The sequence below is a fragment of the Anguilla rostrata genome, chromosome 15 (assembly GCF_018555375.3).
Source record: "Anguilla rostrata isolate EN2019 chromosome 15, ASM1855537v3, whole genome shotgun sequence".
Taxonomy (NCBI): domain Eukaryota; kingdom Metazoa; phylum Chordata; class Actinopteri; order Anguilliformes; family Anguillidae; genus Anguilla; species Anguilla rostrata.
The window spans coordinates 20,714,710-20,730,692 of NC_057947.1; the positions used below are offsets into that span (position 1 = coordinate 20,714,710).

Sequence of the window (15,983 nt, forward strand, 5' to 3'; positions counted from 1 at the left end):
CAGGAAGCACGGACAGATAGCTCTTTCTGCGATCACAGGCCCTCCTAACCACTACACAAACAAACAGCTCACGGCTGCAGCAAGTGGGCACCATTCCAAGTGGAAAATTCGAAGCAAAGAGATTTGCAAGGTACAAAATTATTTTTGAACCCTAGTCTCAATAACACCCGCACACCAAAATCCACAACCCCGCCACCCCATGCCCCAAAGCTCATCTGTGTAGGTGAAAGAAGTAGAAAACCCATAGTCACTCTTTTGATTCTTTTTTTTTTTTTTACACCAGGATTTACAGTAAGATGCTCACAGCCCTGGTCACCTCCAAAATGCTGAACCATCACCATTTGGAAATCTTGTTTGTCTCACAGGGACTACTTACACATGATGGGTCGTTTGGGGATTCTTTCAAAAGAGAATCTGTGCTCTCTTTTAAAGTGCAAGAGAACAGCGGAGATCTTTAACTGTGAACATATGCAAAACATTTACTGAAAAAAAGGCCACAGCCTGTAATGGAATATCATTGGCTTGTACACAGGGTGGACTGACACTGATCTCCAACAGAGGATTTTAACTCCTCTCCTTGCCGCCTAGTAACGAACACGGAAAAAATGAGCCCTCAACAGATTTAGCTTGGAAGGCCCTGGCAACCAGAGTGAAACCCGGGAATACTCGACAGGTTCCCACTTGCTCGGTTCCTCCCACTCACCGATAATGCAGTGCTGTTTCCCCATACCTCAAGGAAGGAGGTCTTTCCTTTGCCACTGCAGACCTGGGCCCAGGCAAGATGGCTCTTCATATTGCTTTTCCACTGTGCACTGCAGATGCAGCTGGACCGGCTCGCTTTCCGGACTGTTCCTGCTAACTTCTGCATTACACTCAGGGCTCTACGCTAAAATGTCTTTCCAAAGAGCGCACGTGCTCTGCTCATGAATTGAACAATTTAGGAGCACGCTAATGCACCAAATTTTGGGAGCAAATGGGAGCACTGTAGAGCCCTGACGCAAAATCAGAAATAAACCTTCAGAATGTGATTGACATAGATTCAGGTTTGCTTATAGGCAAGCTGCGGACAGGGTTGGCAAGCGACATAAAGACCATTTCCGGTCGGCTCTAAAACTGAGGGGCAAACAGAACAGACATGAAAAGGTTTACCAAGAAATTTGTCTATAGATTACTAACTCAGGTTTCAATAAAAGTGTAAAGATTTTGTAGTGTTTGAGAAAAGCAACTGTCCCGTGCCTGTTCGGCCAGCTCCAACATCAACCTGGTTCCAGCTCTACTGTTCAAAAGGGCCAGTTTGTTCCAGCTCTACATTGGAAAAGTAGTACAATGCAACCCACTGTTAATTGATCACAGCTTTCAAAAAGCAGATGAGTATACAGCAAAGGAATTAGCCGAACGCTGTAGACTCAGAAAGGGGGGGCACAGCAGCATTGAACCCCTACTCACTCCACTCCAAAGCGTAGGGCAGAGTAACACAGCTGGAGGCCTTCAACACAAACCTGCCACAGCTGGTGACACCTATCTAGCCAAACAAACCACAGCCAGTCATTCTCTGCTTCCTTCCCAGAACACATAAACATTTAGCCTTTTGTCACTTGGAGCAGTTTGTTTGGAAGAGTCAGGGACCACAAAGTTTCCACCACCATCACCCACCCCCTTCTCCTCGAGAAAACACCACCCTACCATCCCAGCATTCCTGGGCAGAGCGTCTGGTAACCTGGCGATGAGTCGTCACCAGGGGGCCGGTCGGTGGTGGGGGTGTTCCCGGACAGACCTCACAGGTCACAGTAAAGTCATTCTCATCCCATAAATGCAGGCGACCCTGAATGAGGCACCTGCACATTTCACAAATAAAAATTCTTCCTTTTTCTAGACTCCCAGGCCTGTGTAAGCACCCTGGTTGAAAAGTGACCTCGTTCATAATGAACACTAAGTGCTCTTCCTCCTCTCCAGCTCACAGAGGTAAATAAATGATAGGTTCCGGGCTGAACCAGAGTATGACACTCAGAATATGAAAAGGGCTTTGCTTTTGGTCAGCTCCAGCCTAACTAGTTCAGCTTAATAACACACACACGTACAGACAGATATAGAAATACTCATACACACCACACACATACCAACAGATCACAAATACTCATACACATATACAGACAGACACACAAATACTCTAAATACACTACACACACCCACAAATACACACAAGCAAACATACACACACACACACACACACACACTCTCTCTCACACACACACAAACACACACACACACACAGAAAGCCCAGGGCTTTGGTAGGGTACACAAAGCTCAGAGGGTGTATCCTTAGAGGGAGGACGTTGCATAAGCCTGAGTTTATTTACTCTGAGCTGGAAAAGAAGACGACGGCACTTTCAGTGTTGTTACTGCTGGAGTGTGGCTCTGCAGGAATCCACAGCAACACAGAACAACAGAACAGTCTTCTCTGGCCAGCAGGAGAAAGAGAAAAACACCATCAACCGTACAACAAAACAACATTCAAATGTATCGTCTGTATTTTATACTCAACCATTTCTGTTGTCCTGGTGAGTTGTGTCATGCAAATGTGCACATAAAATCACTGTATTCTGGGTTTCATGTTTTAAAATATTTTGATATATACATTTATTTTTGGCTCTGGATGGCAGAGGACGGGGGTGAAGAGCCCGACTTGCAGAGGGTGGAGTCCCTCAACCACAACATGCCAGGCTGTTCTCCAAGCCTGTTACTGCGTTTCGCAGCTGTTCAAGCTGTCATGGCGTCCAGGAGACTGCATCCTCCTAGATCTTAACAGAAAGCCGACCGTCCAAAATAAAGCGGTCTAAAAGTGAACCTTTAACCCCACACCAACCACATCCCTGCATGGAAATGGACGTCCGGGCACGTGACAGAAGTAGTCCGCACAGTAGACAGAGGGTCCCAAGGGTCCCCTTTCACAAGAGACCAGGATCATGCCTGTCAAAGTCAAAAGGATTCAAAAACAGTAACGATTTAATTATGGGTATGTCATTTTCAGGCTTGTGTTAGGAGCCATGCAAAGGCAAATACAGCAGTGCCGAGAAGAGCAGAACAAAGCATCATGTGGAATAAGTAGCTAGTTTAAATAGCTAATGCTACACTGTGTCAATAATGCTACAAAAGGACATTTAACTGTTATCAGCCAGCTCCAATCCAAGCATTGATGACAACTGAGTAATGGAATCAATGTAAGAGTCATTGATGAGAGAAGTGAAAAAAAAGTCTATCAAAAAGTGCTAATTACTGAAGGTGTATGCCCCCTCAGGGCTCTAGCTCTCATGTTCAGACATACTTTAGAAACAAAAAAGGTGATTGGCTGAGGCCTTTAATGCAGTTTTCCCCCGGCAGGTTGATGAAATGAGCCCCCATCCTCCAATCTCTCTGCCCACACACACATGAACGAGAGAACACGCACACGCAAATGAGCGCACATAGACCCAGCAGGCTCTCCACGCACAGCCCTGTTTATACAGGCTATCTGCAAACCTCCATGTAGCCTACTTTGAGGAGAATACCGCAGCTCCATAAAGATTCTGTTTTCTTTTTCTTTTTTGAGGGACGGATGAACAGGCCAGCGCTGGTAGCAGGGCCCTGATTGCTCGGCGAAGGGAGAGAGCGGAGAGATGAAGATGAAAGGGGGAGGTGAACCAGGAGCCGCGCTTTCCCGCCACTGCAATCAGCGGACGAGGGCGCGCCGAGTGCCTGTGAAGTGGCCGTGGAGAGGGCCGGGGGAGCCGGGCCGGCGTAACCTTGCCAAGACGCAGGCGGTCGGGGAGCACGGCCCGGCCCCTTTGTTCTCCCATTTGAAAGAGGAGATCCAATCAGGCGGAGGTATTCTGGGTGCAGCGTCTTGCCAGCCTGCCCCCCGCCCCAAAGCCCCCTCTGAGTCATCTGCGCTGGTGGGTCAACATCACTGAGTTATGATATTTTTAAAAAACAATGTAAAAACTGCGCCAGTTTACGCTGTGCATTAATTCCACAGATTTGGCACATAAAGGCCACCATTCTTTACCTGTGTACAAGCGACACCAATTAATATTGATTTTTCCCAGACATACCTTTTTCTGAGACAAAATTTAAAACTCTGTCACAGTGTAGCATGGACAGTATTACCAGAAACACCCTTTCACGTGCGATGGCAAAAGGAATCTCCAGTGTGTTTTTAGAAAAGTATGAAGTGCTACACACTTAAATAATGTAAATATTGTAGGCTACCCCAAAACAAATTTGACATCCACACAAACACAGAAAAAACACAGCTCAAACAAAATTCAAGCTATTGACCAAGTCAAACTTGATAGGACTACAAAAATACACAATTTACCGATGCACAAAAAAATAATGTACTGCACCCTCATATTAAGTAAACAGCTGAAATTCCACAAGTCTTCACAATACCCTCTACAAGAGTACACTTGCACACTACCCAGTACACACATGCATGCAGCTGGACTTAAGTGTACAAGTGGACTTACACAGGTGCACAAGAGGATTCTCACAAAGAATGATGATGGTGATGTCACATTAGCAATCAGCTGATGATAAAACAGGCACACAGACTGACTTACACAGGCAGGCAGTTGGATCCTTGAGCCCCTTCGATGTCCCATTCCTCATCAGAGCTGCTGTCTGTGGCGTCTGAGTCCAGGGCGTTCCGCACCCCGCCCACCACAGCTCGGGCGGAACAGACGAACGTCCGGATGTCTGCAGACTTCTGCAGGGGAGAGGGTACCTTCTGAGGGGGAGGAGAGAAGGCAAGGCTGCTCCACAGAGCCCCCTCCTCGTCCATCTCCAACCCCACGGGGGTGTGGAACGGCTTGGACTCGGTGGGCGAGCGTGACCACGGGAGGGAGCGGTCTCCGGAGAGCGCCTCCGTCAGCCTGCCCAACTGGAGGCCACAGTGGCGTAGCGCGTGCTCCCCGAGAAGGGCCTGCAGCCTCTTCTGGACCCGGGCGGCCTGTCCCAGCAGGGCGTGTTGCCGGGAGCGACACAGCTGCGTCCGGACCAGCGCGGTCTGCTTCGGTTCGGCGCTCTTGGGTTGGGCCTGGGTTTGGGGCCAGCCTAGCTCCCTCTCACCTTTGACCCATGGAGATGTGAGGAGCAGAGAATGGGCCAGGGGCTCCGCCCCCCTGAGGCAGCGCTCTTTTGGCAGGGGGGGCTTTGGGCTCGCACCCCGGATAGCCCGTGCTGCCCCCTGGCCTCCAGGCTCCGGGCCAGACAGGATGTAAGCTTCCAGGCCCTGTGAACATGGCAACACAGGGCTGGCCAGGCTCCTGTTCAGGGAGAGCAGGTTGAGAAGGGTCCCGGGGCTGGACTGGAGCATGGTTCTGTAGCTCCCTGAGGACTGTACCAGGGGGGACAGGAATGGAGTCTGGAGCTCCAGGGCGTCCTTGGAGCAGGCGTCAGGGGAGGGCAGGAAGGTGAGGTTCAGCCAGGCCGTCTGGGAGCAATCATCCTCCATCAGCTTCTGCTGCGGGTCCAGCTCCATGCCCAAGAGGGACCCGTCCAGGTCAATGCCGCTGGACCCCAGCGGGGAAGACAGGTGGATTCCATGGCCGTCCGTGGCCGTCTCTGTCAAAGCTGGGGCCATTTTCTCTGGTTCAGAGGACACAGCTATTCAGTGACCAGATGGTGCCACTCTACATGTGCCTGTATCTAAGAAAACACGACCATTCAGTCCAAGTGTTAATGAGATAATAATATCAGTTTATTTCATTTATCAATATTTTTATTTTTTTTACCCTGATCTGCCATACATTTTTAAGTGAACATATTTCAATCAGTTTTGATTTGTTCAAAACAAATTGCAGTGCTGGAAATGGTAATGGGTTGATCAATGCTCATAAGGAAAGATCTGTTGGCAAGGAAAATGTAGCTGACATTTTGCTGGTTGATCAAGTTAAATTAGTTCGTTTCTCTCATGTTTGACCAGTACATAATCAGTCCCGAGATATGAAATCCCGAGCGGGCACAGAACATACAAAAACCAACAGTCAACTTGAAAATAACGATACCACATTCTACTCACTCTCTCCGTGACTGATCCGTAGTATTCAGAAAGCAAAATCCTGTGTTTGATCACTTTGAAGTTTCAAACCCTGTCACTTCTTTTCAGGAGATGTATATTATTCCAAAAACTTCCAAATGTACCGTTTATTTTAGGAGCCTGCCTCCAGCTACTGCCCCTCTGTCCCTCGCTTTCTTAGCAACTGCCGCTGGAACTGAGCTTGTCCGCGAACTCCTCATCCACGGAGGAGGGAACTATTTGTGGGTGTGTCTATGTAAATATTATTTGACGTAGACCAATAAGAAATTGGCGGCAAAGACCAGCCCAGGTAACTGTCCGTTTTTCCGAACAGCTTGGCTCAATCCTCAGACTTCCAATTTACTATGCACAGCTCAGGCTTAGAACCAAAATGGCGCTTATTTCATATATGGATTAGTCAATACACAATAACCAATCAGGCGGACAGGGAGGGAAGTATTTATGTTCTGAGAAAACAAGGCTATTACATGACCACGCGTTTGAGCAGGTTCTCCTCAGCCTTCTGTGGCGATCAGAAATATGGTCATGCTGCATGCTAACATGTGTAACAGACTGAAATGGTTTTTTCTTCTGCTCAACGAAAATGTTTCCACGTCGCTAAAAACTGTATTGCAAACTCGATAAAAAATAAAACACAACCACTGTTATCATCACATTTGCTCACCGCACAAATGCCTGACATGCATTTTACACGGTAGACCGAAATACGCAATTTATTAAAATAAACGAATGAAACCGATACTATGATTTTTTAAATCCCCCGACGCTACACTTAGTAGTATAGACTAAAATTGGATACGAGGTCCTTGATAAACAACAGCCACATTTGTGAAAGGGTTAATTGCATAGATTTATGCCATTTAACATATGAATAGGTCCTTTAACTCTGAATAAGTAGTTCTGGAATCCCCCCCACACCCCTGTTAATGCCACGGCTTTTAGCATCTGTTCTGAGCCGCTTAAAATATGGCGAATTTCGAAAAATATTAATGAACAACCTTAAGGAAGGCAGAAATTCTTTAGGTAACATTTTTTTTCTGTTTTTTTTTTTTTTTTTTTTTGAAAGAATGTGAATGTTCCATTAAATCAAAGTTCACAGTTTCACACTTCGAGTTTCCCATGACATAATGGGTTTCAGTCGTTTACTTTTTACAGTCATGGATTGTTAATGTTTTACTTCTCAATGATTTGCGATTTATTTCTGACGGAAAATCTACAGAGCGTGATACATCCAGTTAATTATTTGTAAAGTTAAAAAAGAATTAGTAAAGTGTCTATATTAGACATACATACCTATAACTACACAACTATGGTTTTCATTAATGCCACCATAAAATATTGTTCATAGGTATTATCAACCTCTTTGCTACAAAAGCTAATGATTCCAAGTCAGAAACACAAGACAATCCATAGCCGTTTTCAACGACCTGCCTGTGATTGTTAATATCAAACCTGTAATCAAAGATGATCAATTTCACAGAAATAGGGAAAAGATTGTGCTCAATAGATGAAATGTGCTTCAAGGTAACAAATCTTAATTCTGAAAGACTGTTGTCCCCATGACTTCAAATCGGCCATCTAGCATCATATAAACCTTTTTAAAAAGCACCATTGTTCAATGTTTGTGAACAGACTGCCATCTAAAGGTCACTCTGTAGTACACCGGTACAGAAGAAGCAGCATGGCAATTTCCATCATCACTCCATAAAACTGGAAGCATTTCAATGAAGCTCTGCACAAGGGAAGTTAGTCACACTTGTTCCAAGTGGTTCTGTATCATAAGAAGGTCAAAGGGATATACTTTTTATGACTCTCAACTGCAATGGAAAGAGCCCTTCAATCACTTATATTATAGAACATGGTAAAAGTTTCCATGGCATAGAAATGAACTATTATAAAACAGAAGTCATTAGAAACATTAAAAAGAAAAAAGATCACATTTGCCAGTTTCTTAACTAGCAACAACATCTGAAAGGAGACTGAATGTGTTTTCTTTAAATATATCATCACTGATGCCTGAATATATTAAAATCAGAATTTTGTTTAAATGCAAAACAAACATGTACATTGACACACAATATTTCTGTAGTAACACCAGAGAGGACTATACTAAGACCTCATTAACAATGCAAGTCAAAAACATGGTTGTATTATCTAACAATTAGATAAATACAGTGCATTTTTCAGAAACAGATCGATAAAAAGTTATACATTAACTAAATATTTTTTATAAAAACATTTGAAAAATGTTTTTTACAGTTAGAAATGCAGCAGCCTAGCTAAGCTTGATTATTTCACTGGTTTGATTGGCGTTAGCCCCACAGCGATATCAAAGCCACGTCAACATCCAGTCAGCTTAGCTTGCAGAAAACCACAGCACAGTGTGAGGCTAGCCTTGCCTGAGCCTTACTGTACTAAAAACCAGAACCACAGAACTGAGGCGTAAGTGACTTCCGTGGGCCTCACTTCTTGCTGATGATGCTGCGTGCAATCAGTTCCTTCATTATTTCATTTGTGCCGCCATAAATGGGCTGGATGCGGGAGTCAACAAAGGCCCTGTGGGTGGGGTGGGGTGGGGTGGGGGGGGTACAGTAGAGAGTGGTAGAGAGAGAAGAAACAAGAGGACATGACTGTAGAGCCAAACAGATCCAGAAATGCACAGGGACACAAACATTTTGCCTATCCACAGGGGCAGCCCCAGGGCCCTACGACACACCTGATCTAGGCACATCACCCCAGTCAACGGGCTTGTACTATTTCATAAAAGGCCCGCTCTCTGAGAGCTTTCATCAACACTGCCAACAGAAAGAACTGCAAAGGGAAGCCGTGAGAACAATGCCCCCATTTTGGTTGGAGGTTTTCAGTAACCAACAATAAGCTGGCTGTCACTCACTTGGCAATGGGGTACTCCCACATATAGCCCCACCCCCCGTGGAGCTGCAGGCACTGCGTTGCCACCCGGTTCTGTAGATCAGACGCCCTGTAAAAAGACAAACGGTACCCAGGGGCTGCAATTACAATAGCCCATCCCAATGAAATGAAGATCAGGAACTGCAACCATCAATCTAAGTCATATGCAGGTCAGTGAACCGGCACAGAAAAAGCAAAGGCCTGACATTGGCGAGTTCTCCTAATCTTACATGTGTTCCTCTCTTCCATGTGTGTAATGCATATGTATGCATGGTCTTGTATGTGTTTATGAATGTCTGAGGGTGAACATGTACAGGTGAGGGTGTGTCTGAGTGTGCAGGTGTGTGTGTGTGTGTGGAGCTAAGTGCATGTGAGTGCATGTGTGCGCATACGTGTGAGGGTGAGCATGTGTGCATGCATATGCGAGGGACAGCGTGCGCAGGCGCTCATATGCGCATCTCACCAGTATTTGGCCATGGAGGCAGTGGAGGAGTCCAGCTTCTTTTCTGCGTGCAGCTGCAGACAGCTGTCCACAAAGGCACGGCCCACGCAGATCTCTGTCTTCAGCTCGGCCAGCTTGTGCTGAACTGTCTGTACCAGAGAACACCCCGTAAAACAGTAAGGACACTGGCCACACGGGGCTGCAGGGTGGCTCATCCTGTTAGGGCGCTGTGTTTCATATCGGCACTGTGGCAGTGCAGACTGTGGCCGGCCGCCATGCAGGGAGACACACAGCTGGCTGTACGGCTGCACAAGGTCGATCTGACCCGTGGGGGTGGTTATAAGTGGTGCTCTGGAGGAGAGCTTGAAAAGATTATGCATCTTTCCTCAGAGGTTTTATCTTTATCTTACTCAAGGGTACAATGGCTTTGTCCTACTTGGGAATCGAACTTGGTAACCATTTATGGTTACAAGCCCAGTTCCCTGGGGAAAGAGAGCCCGGCTGCAGGGTTCCCTTGCCAGCAGGACTCACCTGCAGGTGGGCTATGGTCTTGCCAAAGGCCTTCCTCTGGATGACGTAGTTCCTGGTCTCCTCGAACATAAACTCACAGCTTGCGATGGCCATACCAGCGATCACCAGCCGTTCCTAAGGGGAAAAGCAGCAGAACACCATACACGGAGGAGAAATCCTGGAGCAGCAGGGGCAGTGTACCAGTATTGCAGAAAAACCAGAGAAACAGAGCAATAGAGTGGTAGAATTATTAAAGAAGGGGTTGAGTAGGGGCCAAAGTTAATTAAAACTTGTTAAACCTCCTACACCGCCACACCATGGGTAGTTTTGGTTTTTACCTGGGGCAGCTCGTTCATGAGGTAGTAGAAGCCCTTGTTGACCTCCCCCAGGAGGGCGTTGGCTGGGAGACGAACGTCCTCAAAGAAAAGCTCGGCTGTGTCCTGAGCAGGAGGAGAAAGTTACTGTCACTGCCTTAAATACTGGAGGAAGCATGTTATCAGATGTGGTCATGTGAACACAAAGCCACTGAACTCATTATAACTCTGGGTCCCCGTAATTCAGTCAAAGATATTGCATTACTAATGAGATGAAGGACTTTATTTGCTTTCAGGCCTTTACGAATGATAAGTGATACAGAGGGTGTTAATTGCTTTCTAATCTTATTTACTTCTGATAAAAAGCAATTTTTTAACACATACTTGCATAGACTCAAGATGTGTACCATCCCAGCCTGCTGTGGAATATTCATGAAGAAGCTATGATTGTGACCCTTTAAGCTGTGAGCAGAACTCCTTTGTTTAAGACAGGAAGAAGCAGGGACACATTGGTCTTGCTGGGGATAAATGGTCTCTGGATCCAGTTTCTCCAACCTGCGCCTTGAGGCCAATCTTCTCCAGCTTGCGCCCCTTGTGGAACCCTTTCATCCCAGCATCTACCAAGAAGAGGCTGATGCCGTGAGCCACAGTCTTTGCCTCCGGGTTCGTGACCGCCACCACGACAACGACGTCGCTCATCCAGCCATTAGATATGAACACCTGAGGGTGGAGGATATCACTGATGAAGGTCAGACTCAAAATGGCTCCATCTGGAGCTGGCTGCTAAACCTTCAAGAAGCTGGCTCTGTCTTCCATGTTGGCTCTACACTTTTCCCTCATACCAACCTTGTTCCCATTGAGGATCCAGTCACTGCCATCCCTTTTGGCGTATGTCCGCACACCTTGGAGATCACTGCGAGGAAAAGAGGAGTAGAACTGCTCAACTAACACAGCCCAGCAGTCAACTATTTGCTTATGTGTACACTGTCGATTGCATGATAAAATGGATTTTATTTTTTATTTTTTTATTTTAAAGACATACCTAAACATACACGCACAATTACATAGAGCACTGACATAATACAATAGAGAGCTACATAAATGCAAAGAATGGTATTCGTAAATTAAAATAATATTTAAAAAATAGTAGATACCCATTTGTGAGACATTCTCCAGCTTAATATAATCAGAAGACTCAAATTCAACTACAATGCAAGACATCGCATCATTGTTTCTTAAACAAAAAAGTCTGAAATGACCAATGCCATATGACATAGTGCATTCTGTGCACATGTGCAGTTCCAGTTTGTGATGAGCTCATGTATATTTTACATGTACATCCACATTTTTTTGACCCCTCTCTTGGCTACATCTCTGTATGGCCCAGCCCAATACTTCATTATCTGTACCTTACTCAAAGGTCAGACCTTTAGCTTGTAGGGAGAGGCTAGCATGTGTCTATGTAAGGACCACAATAAGGGTCAAGAATTCATATAGTCAGAGGCCACTAAGAATGACACCAAACATGTAGAACATGAACAAAACCTTCAATAAATGGCCAGCATGAACTGAAAAATCTGTGGGTCTCTCAAGCAATATATCCATATCCAATGTGTTATCCCACAACCTGAAATATTAGTTTGCATTATTCACTTCAATTCTTAAAATTTCCCATTGAGTCTCAATAGCTACCCATAAAGGCTCACAAGTGCTCGCTGAAGAGGGAAAAACTGCATACAGGCAATCAGGGTATGAGGAACAGCATGCCAAGAGCCCTCTGCTCTGATGATGAATCTTCTTTGCCACTTCAGTACTTGCCACTCAGAACACAACACAGATAGCCACAAAGAGAAACGCAATCCCACACTGCACTTGTCACAACACAGCCGCAATATGATCACAAGTCATGTCATGCATTATGCCAGTGGTCAACAGCTTTGGTGGACGGGCGGCAGTGTAGCATAATGGGCAAGGAACAGGTCTTCTAACCTAAAGGTCGCAGGCGCGATTCCCAGGTAGGACACTGCCGTTGTACCCTTGCGCAAGGTACTTAACCTGCATTGCTTCAGTATATATCCAGCAGTATAAATGGATGCAATGCAAATGCAATGTAAAATGTTGTGCAAGTCGCATGTAAAAGTGTAAACTGTTCTGGATAAGAACAGTCTGCTAAACGACTAATACATAAATGTAAAATGTAGCTACATAAATTCTACATAAATACAACTCCCCTATGCAGTCAATTTCTGGCTGTAGACATCAGATTTGGTTAAGAGCCGATTGGCTTGTCCGTTACCTCACATGTAACCACCCTAACTCCGAAGACATAACAGCAGAGAGCTTTGATGACAGTGATCCAAGATGCACTGTTACACCAAACCACCTTCTGAAACAGTGTAAGAGATAGCCTATATTTCAAAAGTATGAGACAAACTGTGGGTAATCCACCCACAATAAGCCTGTAGTCGTATCCACAAAGGTGTGCTTGCCCCAAACGTCAACAGGGGCGCTTTCGGGCCGGTGGCCTCACCTGCCAGCTCCGGGCTCAGTCATGGCAATGGCGGCGATGCACTTCCCAGCGGTCAACTGGGGGATGTAGCGCTCGATCTGGGCCGGGGTGCCGTAGTGGCTGATGTAGGGCATGATGATGTCCGAGTGCAGGGAGAAGCCAGGCCCGCTGCAGTTGCAGTACATCCTGAACAGAGGCGCAGAGGACAATCAGGGCCCCCATGCATTGCAGGGGCTCTGCACTAAGTCCAGAGGCAGGGACCGTCCTGAGGTACCAGCTGTGGTTATAAGCGGTGCCAATGTGTTCAGGCTTCACCGTGTTTAACAGCTGAGCTCGTTTTCACTGTCATGCCCCGACACCCCAAGAACGTCAGTGCACACTTCAAATTCAAACTCACTGTTCTTCCCAGACCACTGCCGCAGACAACAGGTCACCCCCAACCCCGCCTTGCTCCTCCGGTATGCAAATTGCCAGCAGCCCCTGCATTCCAGCCTTCTCCCACAGCTCCCTGCTCACTTCGCCTGCCTTCTCCCATCTGTAGCGAAGAGAGGCGATAAACAAAGAGTTCAGCCACCAGAAACTCACAGATTACTTCTGCACCTCAGGGACAACAGGTGGACATGACACCCCTAACACTGCAAAGAGGTGGGGGATGAAAAGCAAGACAGAGATAGCCTTCGGGACAGGGATAGACAGGACAATGCATATGAAGTGCTCAACATTCAATCTTACAAGAAGACTACCTTTCCAATGCTGAGTTCCCCTGATTAAGTCTTTTAAAGTCTCCAGAAATACATAGCAGCAAAATTACACTCCTTATTGGAAACAAAGCTATAAAAAACACATTTTCCATAGAAAATAAAAAAGATATGTGAATACAAGGAGAGAATGAGAGGATATATTCCAGTAGTTGTTTGGGGTTTGGGTGGGGTGGATTAGCATTGGTTATGTTTTATAACCTTAGATAAGCATTACAATTACCAATAAATATGGGAGAGAAAGGGCAAGGCATTGAGATAAATCAAGAGGGCGTTTGAGGAAGCAGGTGTACGTGCTGTGCGTGTCATTTGGTCAGGTTTATTGAGGCTCGGGCTGGAGTAACCTACTCGCTGTGATGTGGCACCACCTCCTCCTGAAAGAAGCGACGTACATTTTGCCTGAAGAGGTCGTGCTCCTCAGAGAAGATCCTGCGAGTGCCAATGTCCATCAGCGTCCTGGCGGAGGCGGTCTCTGGACGGAAGGGCCCAGGCTCCGCCCCATGGTCAGACTGGGTGTGCTGGAGCCTTCGAGGGAGGAAGAGACCCCACGCACATATGCTCAGCCAACACCCTGTTCGTACCGCAGGGTCACATATATCCATTAATGAGGCATTGTCATAACAAATTTCATCCCCCTATTCACTTCCGGGGTTACGTTTCCGGTTACGTTCCCTTAATGCGTAAGTTAGCGTCAACTTGACTACCTTGCATGCGTGGTTTCCAAGCACTCTCTGCTGGTTGCTAACGATATTGAGCGATCGCTAGCTAGCTGGCTAGCTAGGAAGAGAAGCTTTTATAAAAGTCTAAGAGAAGCACTTCCAGCTAGCTAGCTAGTCACCTGTCTCGCTGGCTATTTATTTCTCTTGCTAGCTACCTAGCGACCTATGAATCTTGCTAGAGAGATATATTTTTTTATATTAATTATTGTACTCACTGTTTCACCTAATTTACACAGGCCATTACACAAGCGAAGACACAGAAAAACCACACACATACACACCAACAAATTTGTATTCTGTTCACATGTTTATTGTTTGTTGTACTCATGTTTTTGCAATATGTGTATTTATACGTCACGCCAATAAAGCTTATTTGAATTTGAATCTTCGGATAGAGAGATCTGACCAATCGGCGCAATGTAATGGCACAACGTAACCCCGAAAGTGAATAGGGGGGATGAAATTTGTTGTGACAGCATCAGTGGGAAGCCCCAATGCACTGAGCACAAATCTCAAAGTAGTTGCAAACTGGGCACAGTCAGGCCTTCTTTTGGATATATTAAAGGATCTAAGAAATTGCACATAATTATTTGCTCCTGTCAAAAGGCATTGTGGTGTGCATCCAAAAAAACGTCTAACAGTTTTGCCCTCAAAAAAGCTTAAGGTTCATATGCATCTTCGACATCCACATATCAAATACGCCATTCAAGGATAGTACCAATGACCTTAGCAGGCCTTTAACCTCTACATTTGTCCACTAGACCACTGAACTTTATAACAGTTGTTCCAGTTGAGTAATCTTGTGGTCTAAATTTAGGATTTAACCTTGTGATGCGGTAATCAATAAGAGGTGATCCAATACAACACAGACTCATCCAGGTATACAGGTATAAACAGAAACAATACTAGTTTAGAGAAAATACATTGCTAAATGTATATTATATTTCTATTTTGTTTATTCGAGCGGACCGTAAGTATAATTCAATAAGTTGCCTACAACAGTGTAAATGAAAACAAACATTTTGTACCCCTTAATGCGCCTACGAATACATTTTCTTCAAATGACTTGTCTAATATAACACACAAGGTATTGGGCTATAAAGTTTAAATATATTTACACCGCTAGACAATAAACACCATTTTAATTTATCCTTCAAACTCAAACAATACGAGAATGATTTCTAGCACTACAGAGAATATTGTAGAATAAAATGAACGTACAAAACAAAACTTTGACGGTTGCGTGAATTTGCAATAGCTAGCTAAATATCACCAATCTTAAAGGTGTGACCTCGAATAGATTATAACTATCTCAAACTTCAAGCGTGTGAACTTCCCTCTGGTGAAAGTTCATATCCTACCCCAAGCGAAGCCTTATAATCACGAGTTAACCGAATAAGCGTTAAGAATATGGCTAAAACTAAAGTCAGGGAAGATTAAGACAGCCATGTGTCTTTTTTTACACCGTGTTAAGTAAATCGTCGAGCTAACAAACTCACTTGCTATGTGCAATTTAGAAATATAGCTAGCAAGCGATATTCCAGATTAGACCTACCTCGTATTTACAATAAGGGATACTCGACCTGCAAGACGCCGGACATGACTGTTTACCACGCCAAAACAGGTCCTAACAATTTTACTGCTGAACATGTTTTTATTGTTGTTGTTCGGTTAGACACCCACCTACGACACTAAAAGTGAGAAGTGAGAGACCACAGTGCACTGACTAAACGAACACAATAAAC

The 15,983-nt window shown here is 45.3% G+C and overlaps 2 protein-coding genes across 4 annotated transcripts in view; both read right to left on the bottom strand.

Moving 5' to 3' along the window:
• kansl1l (KAT8 regulatory NSL complex subunit 1-like) overlaps positions 1 to 7,228 on the bottom strand; it is a 29,633-nt gene extending 22,405 nt beyond the window's left edge. For 2 of the 3 annotated variants that reach the window (XM_064309905.1, XM_064309903.1), the window contains exons 1-2: positions 6,059 to 7,228; positions 4,599 to 5,685 (exon numbers count right to left, since the gene is read on the bottom strand). In XM_064309905.1, coding sequence (XP_064165975.1) covers positions 4,599 to 5,620 — 1,022 coding nt within the window. In that variant the 5' untranslated portion in view covers positions 5,621 to 5,685; positions 6,059 to 7,228. The remainder of the gene's footprint in view (positions 1 to 4,598; positions 5,686 to 6,058) is intronic. The other variant, XM_064309904.1, reaches the window with a different exon arrangement.
• An 869-nt stretch (positions 7,229 to 8,097) lies between these two features.
• Positions 8,098 to 15,983, bottom strand: acadl (acyl-CoA dehydrogenase long chain). Its single transcript, XM_064309906.1, has 11 exons — positions 15,794 to 15,983; positions 13,868 to 14,044; positions 13,159 to 13,296; positions 12,783 to 12,947; positions 11,099 to 11,165; positions 10,808 to 10,972; positions 10,277 to 10,378; positions 9,960 to 10,073; positions 9,450 to 9,577; positions 8,970 to 9,056; positions 8,098 to 8,632 (listed from the first exon to the last, which is right to left on the bottom strand). The coding sequence occupies exons 1-11, from the start codon at positions 15,886 to 15,888 to the stop codon at positions 8,539 to 8,541; spliced, it is 1,332 nt and encodes a 443-aa protein (XP_064165976.1). The 5' UTR covers positions 15,889 to 15,983; the 3' UTR covers positions 8,098 to 8,538.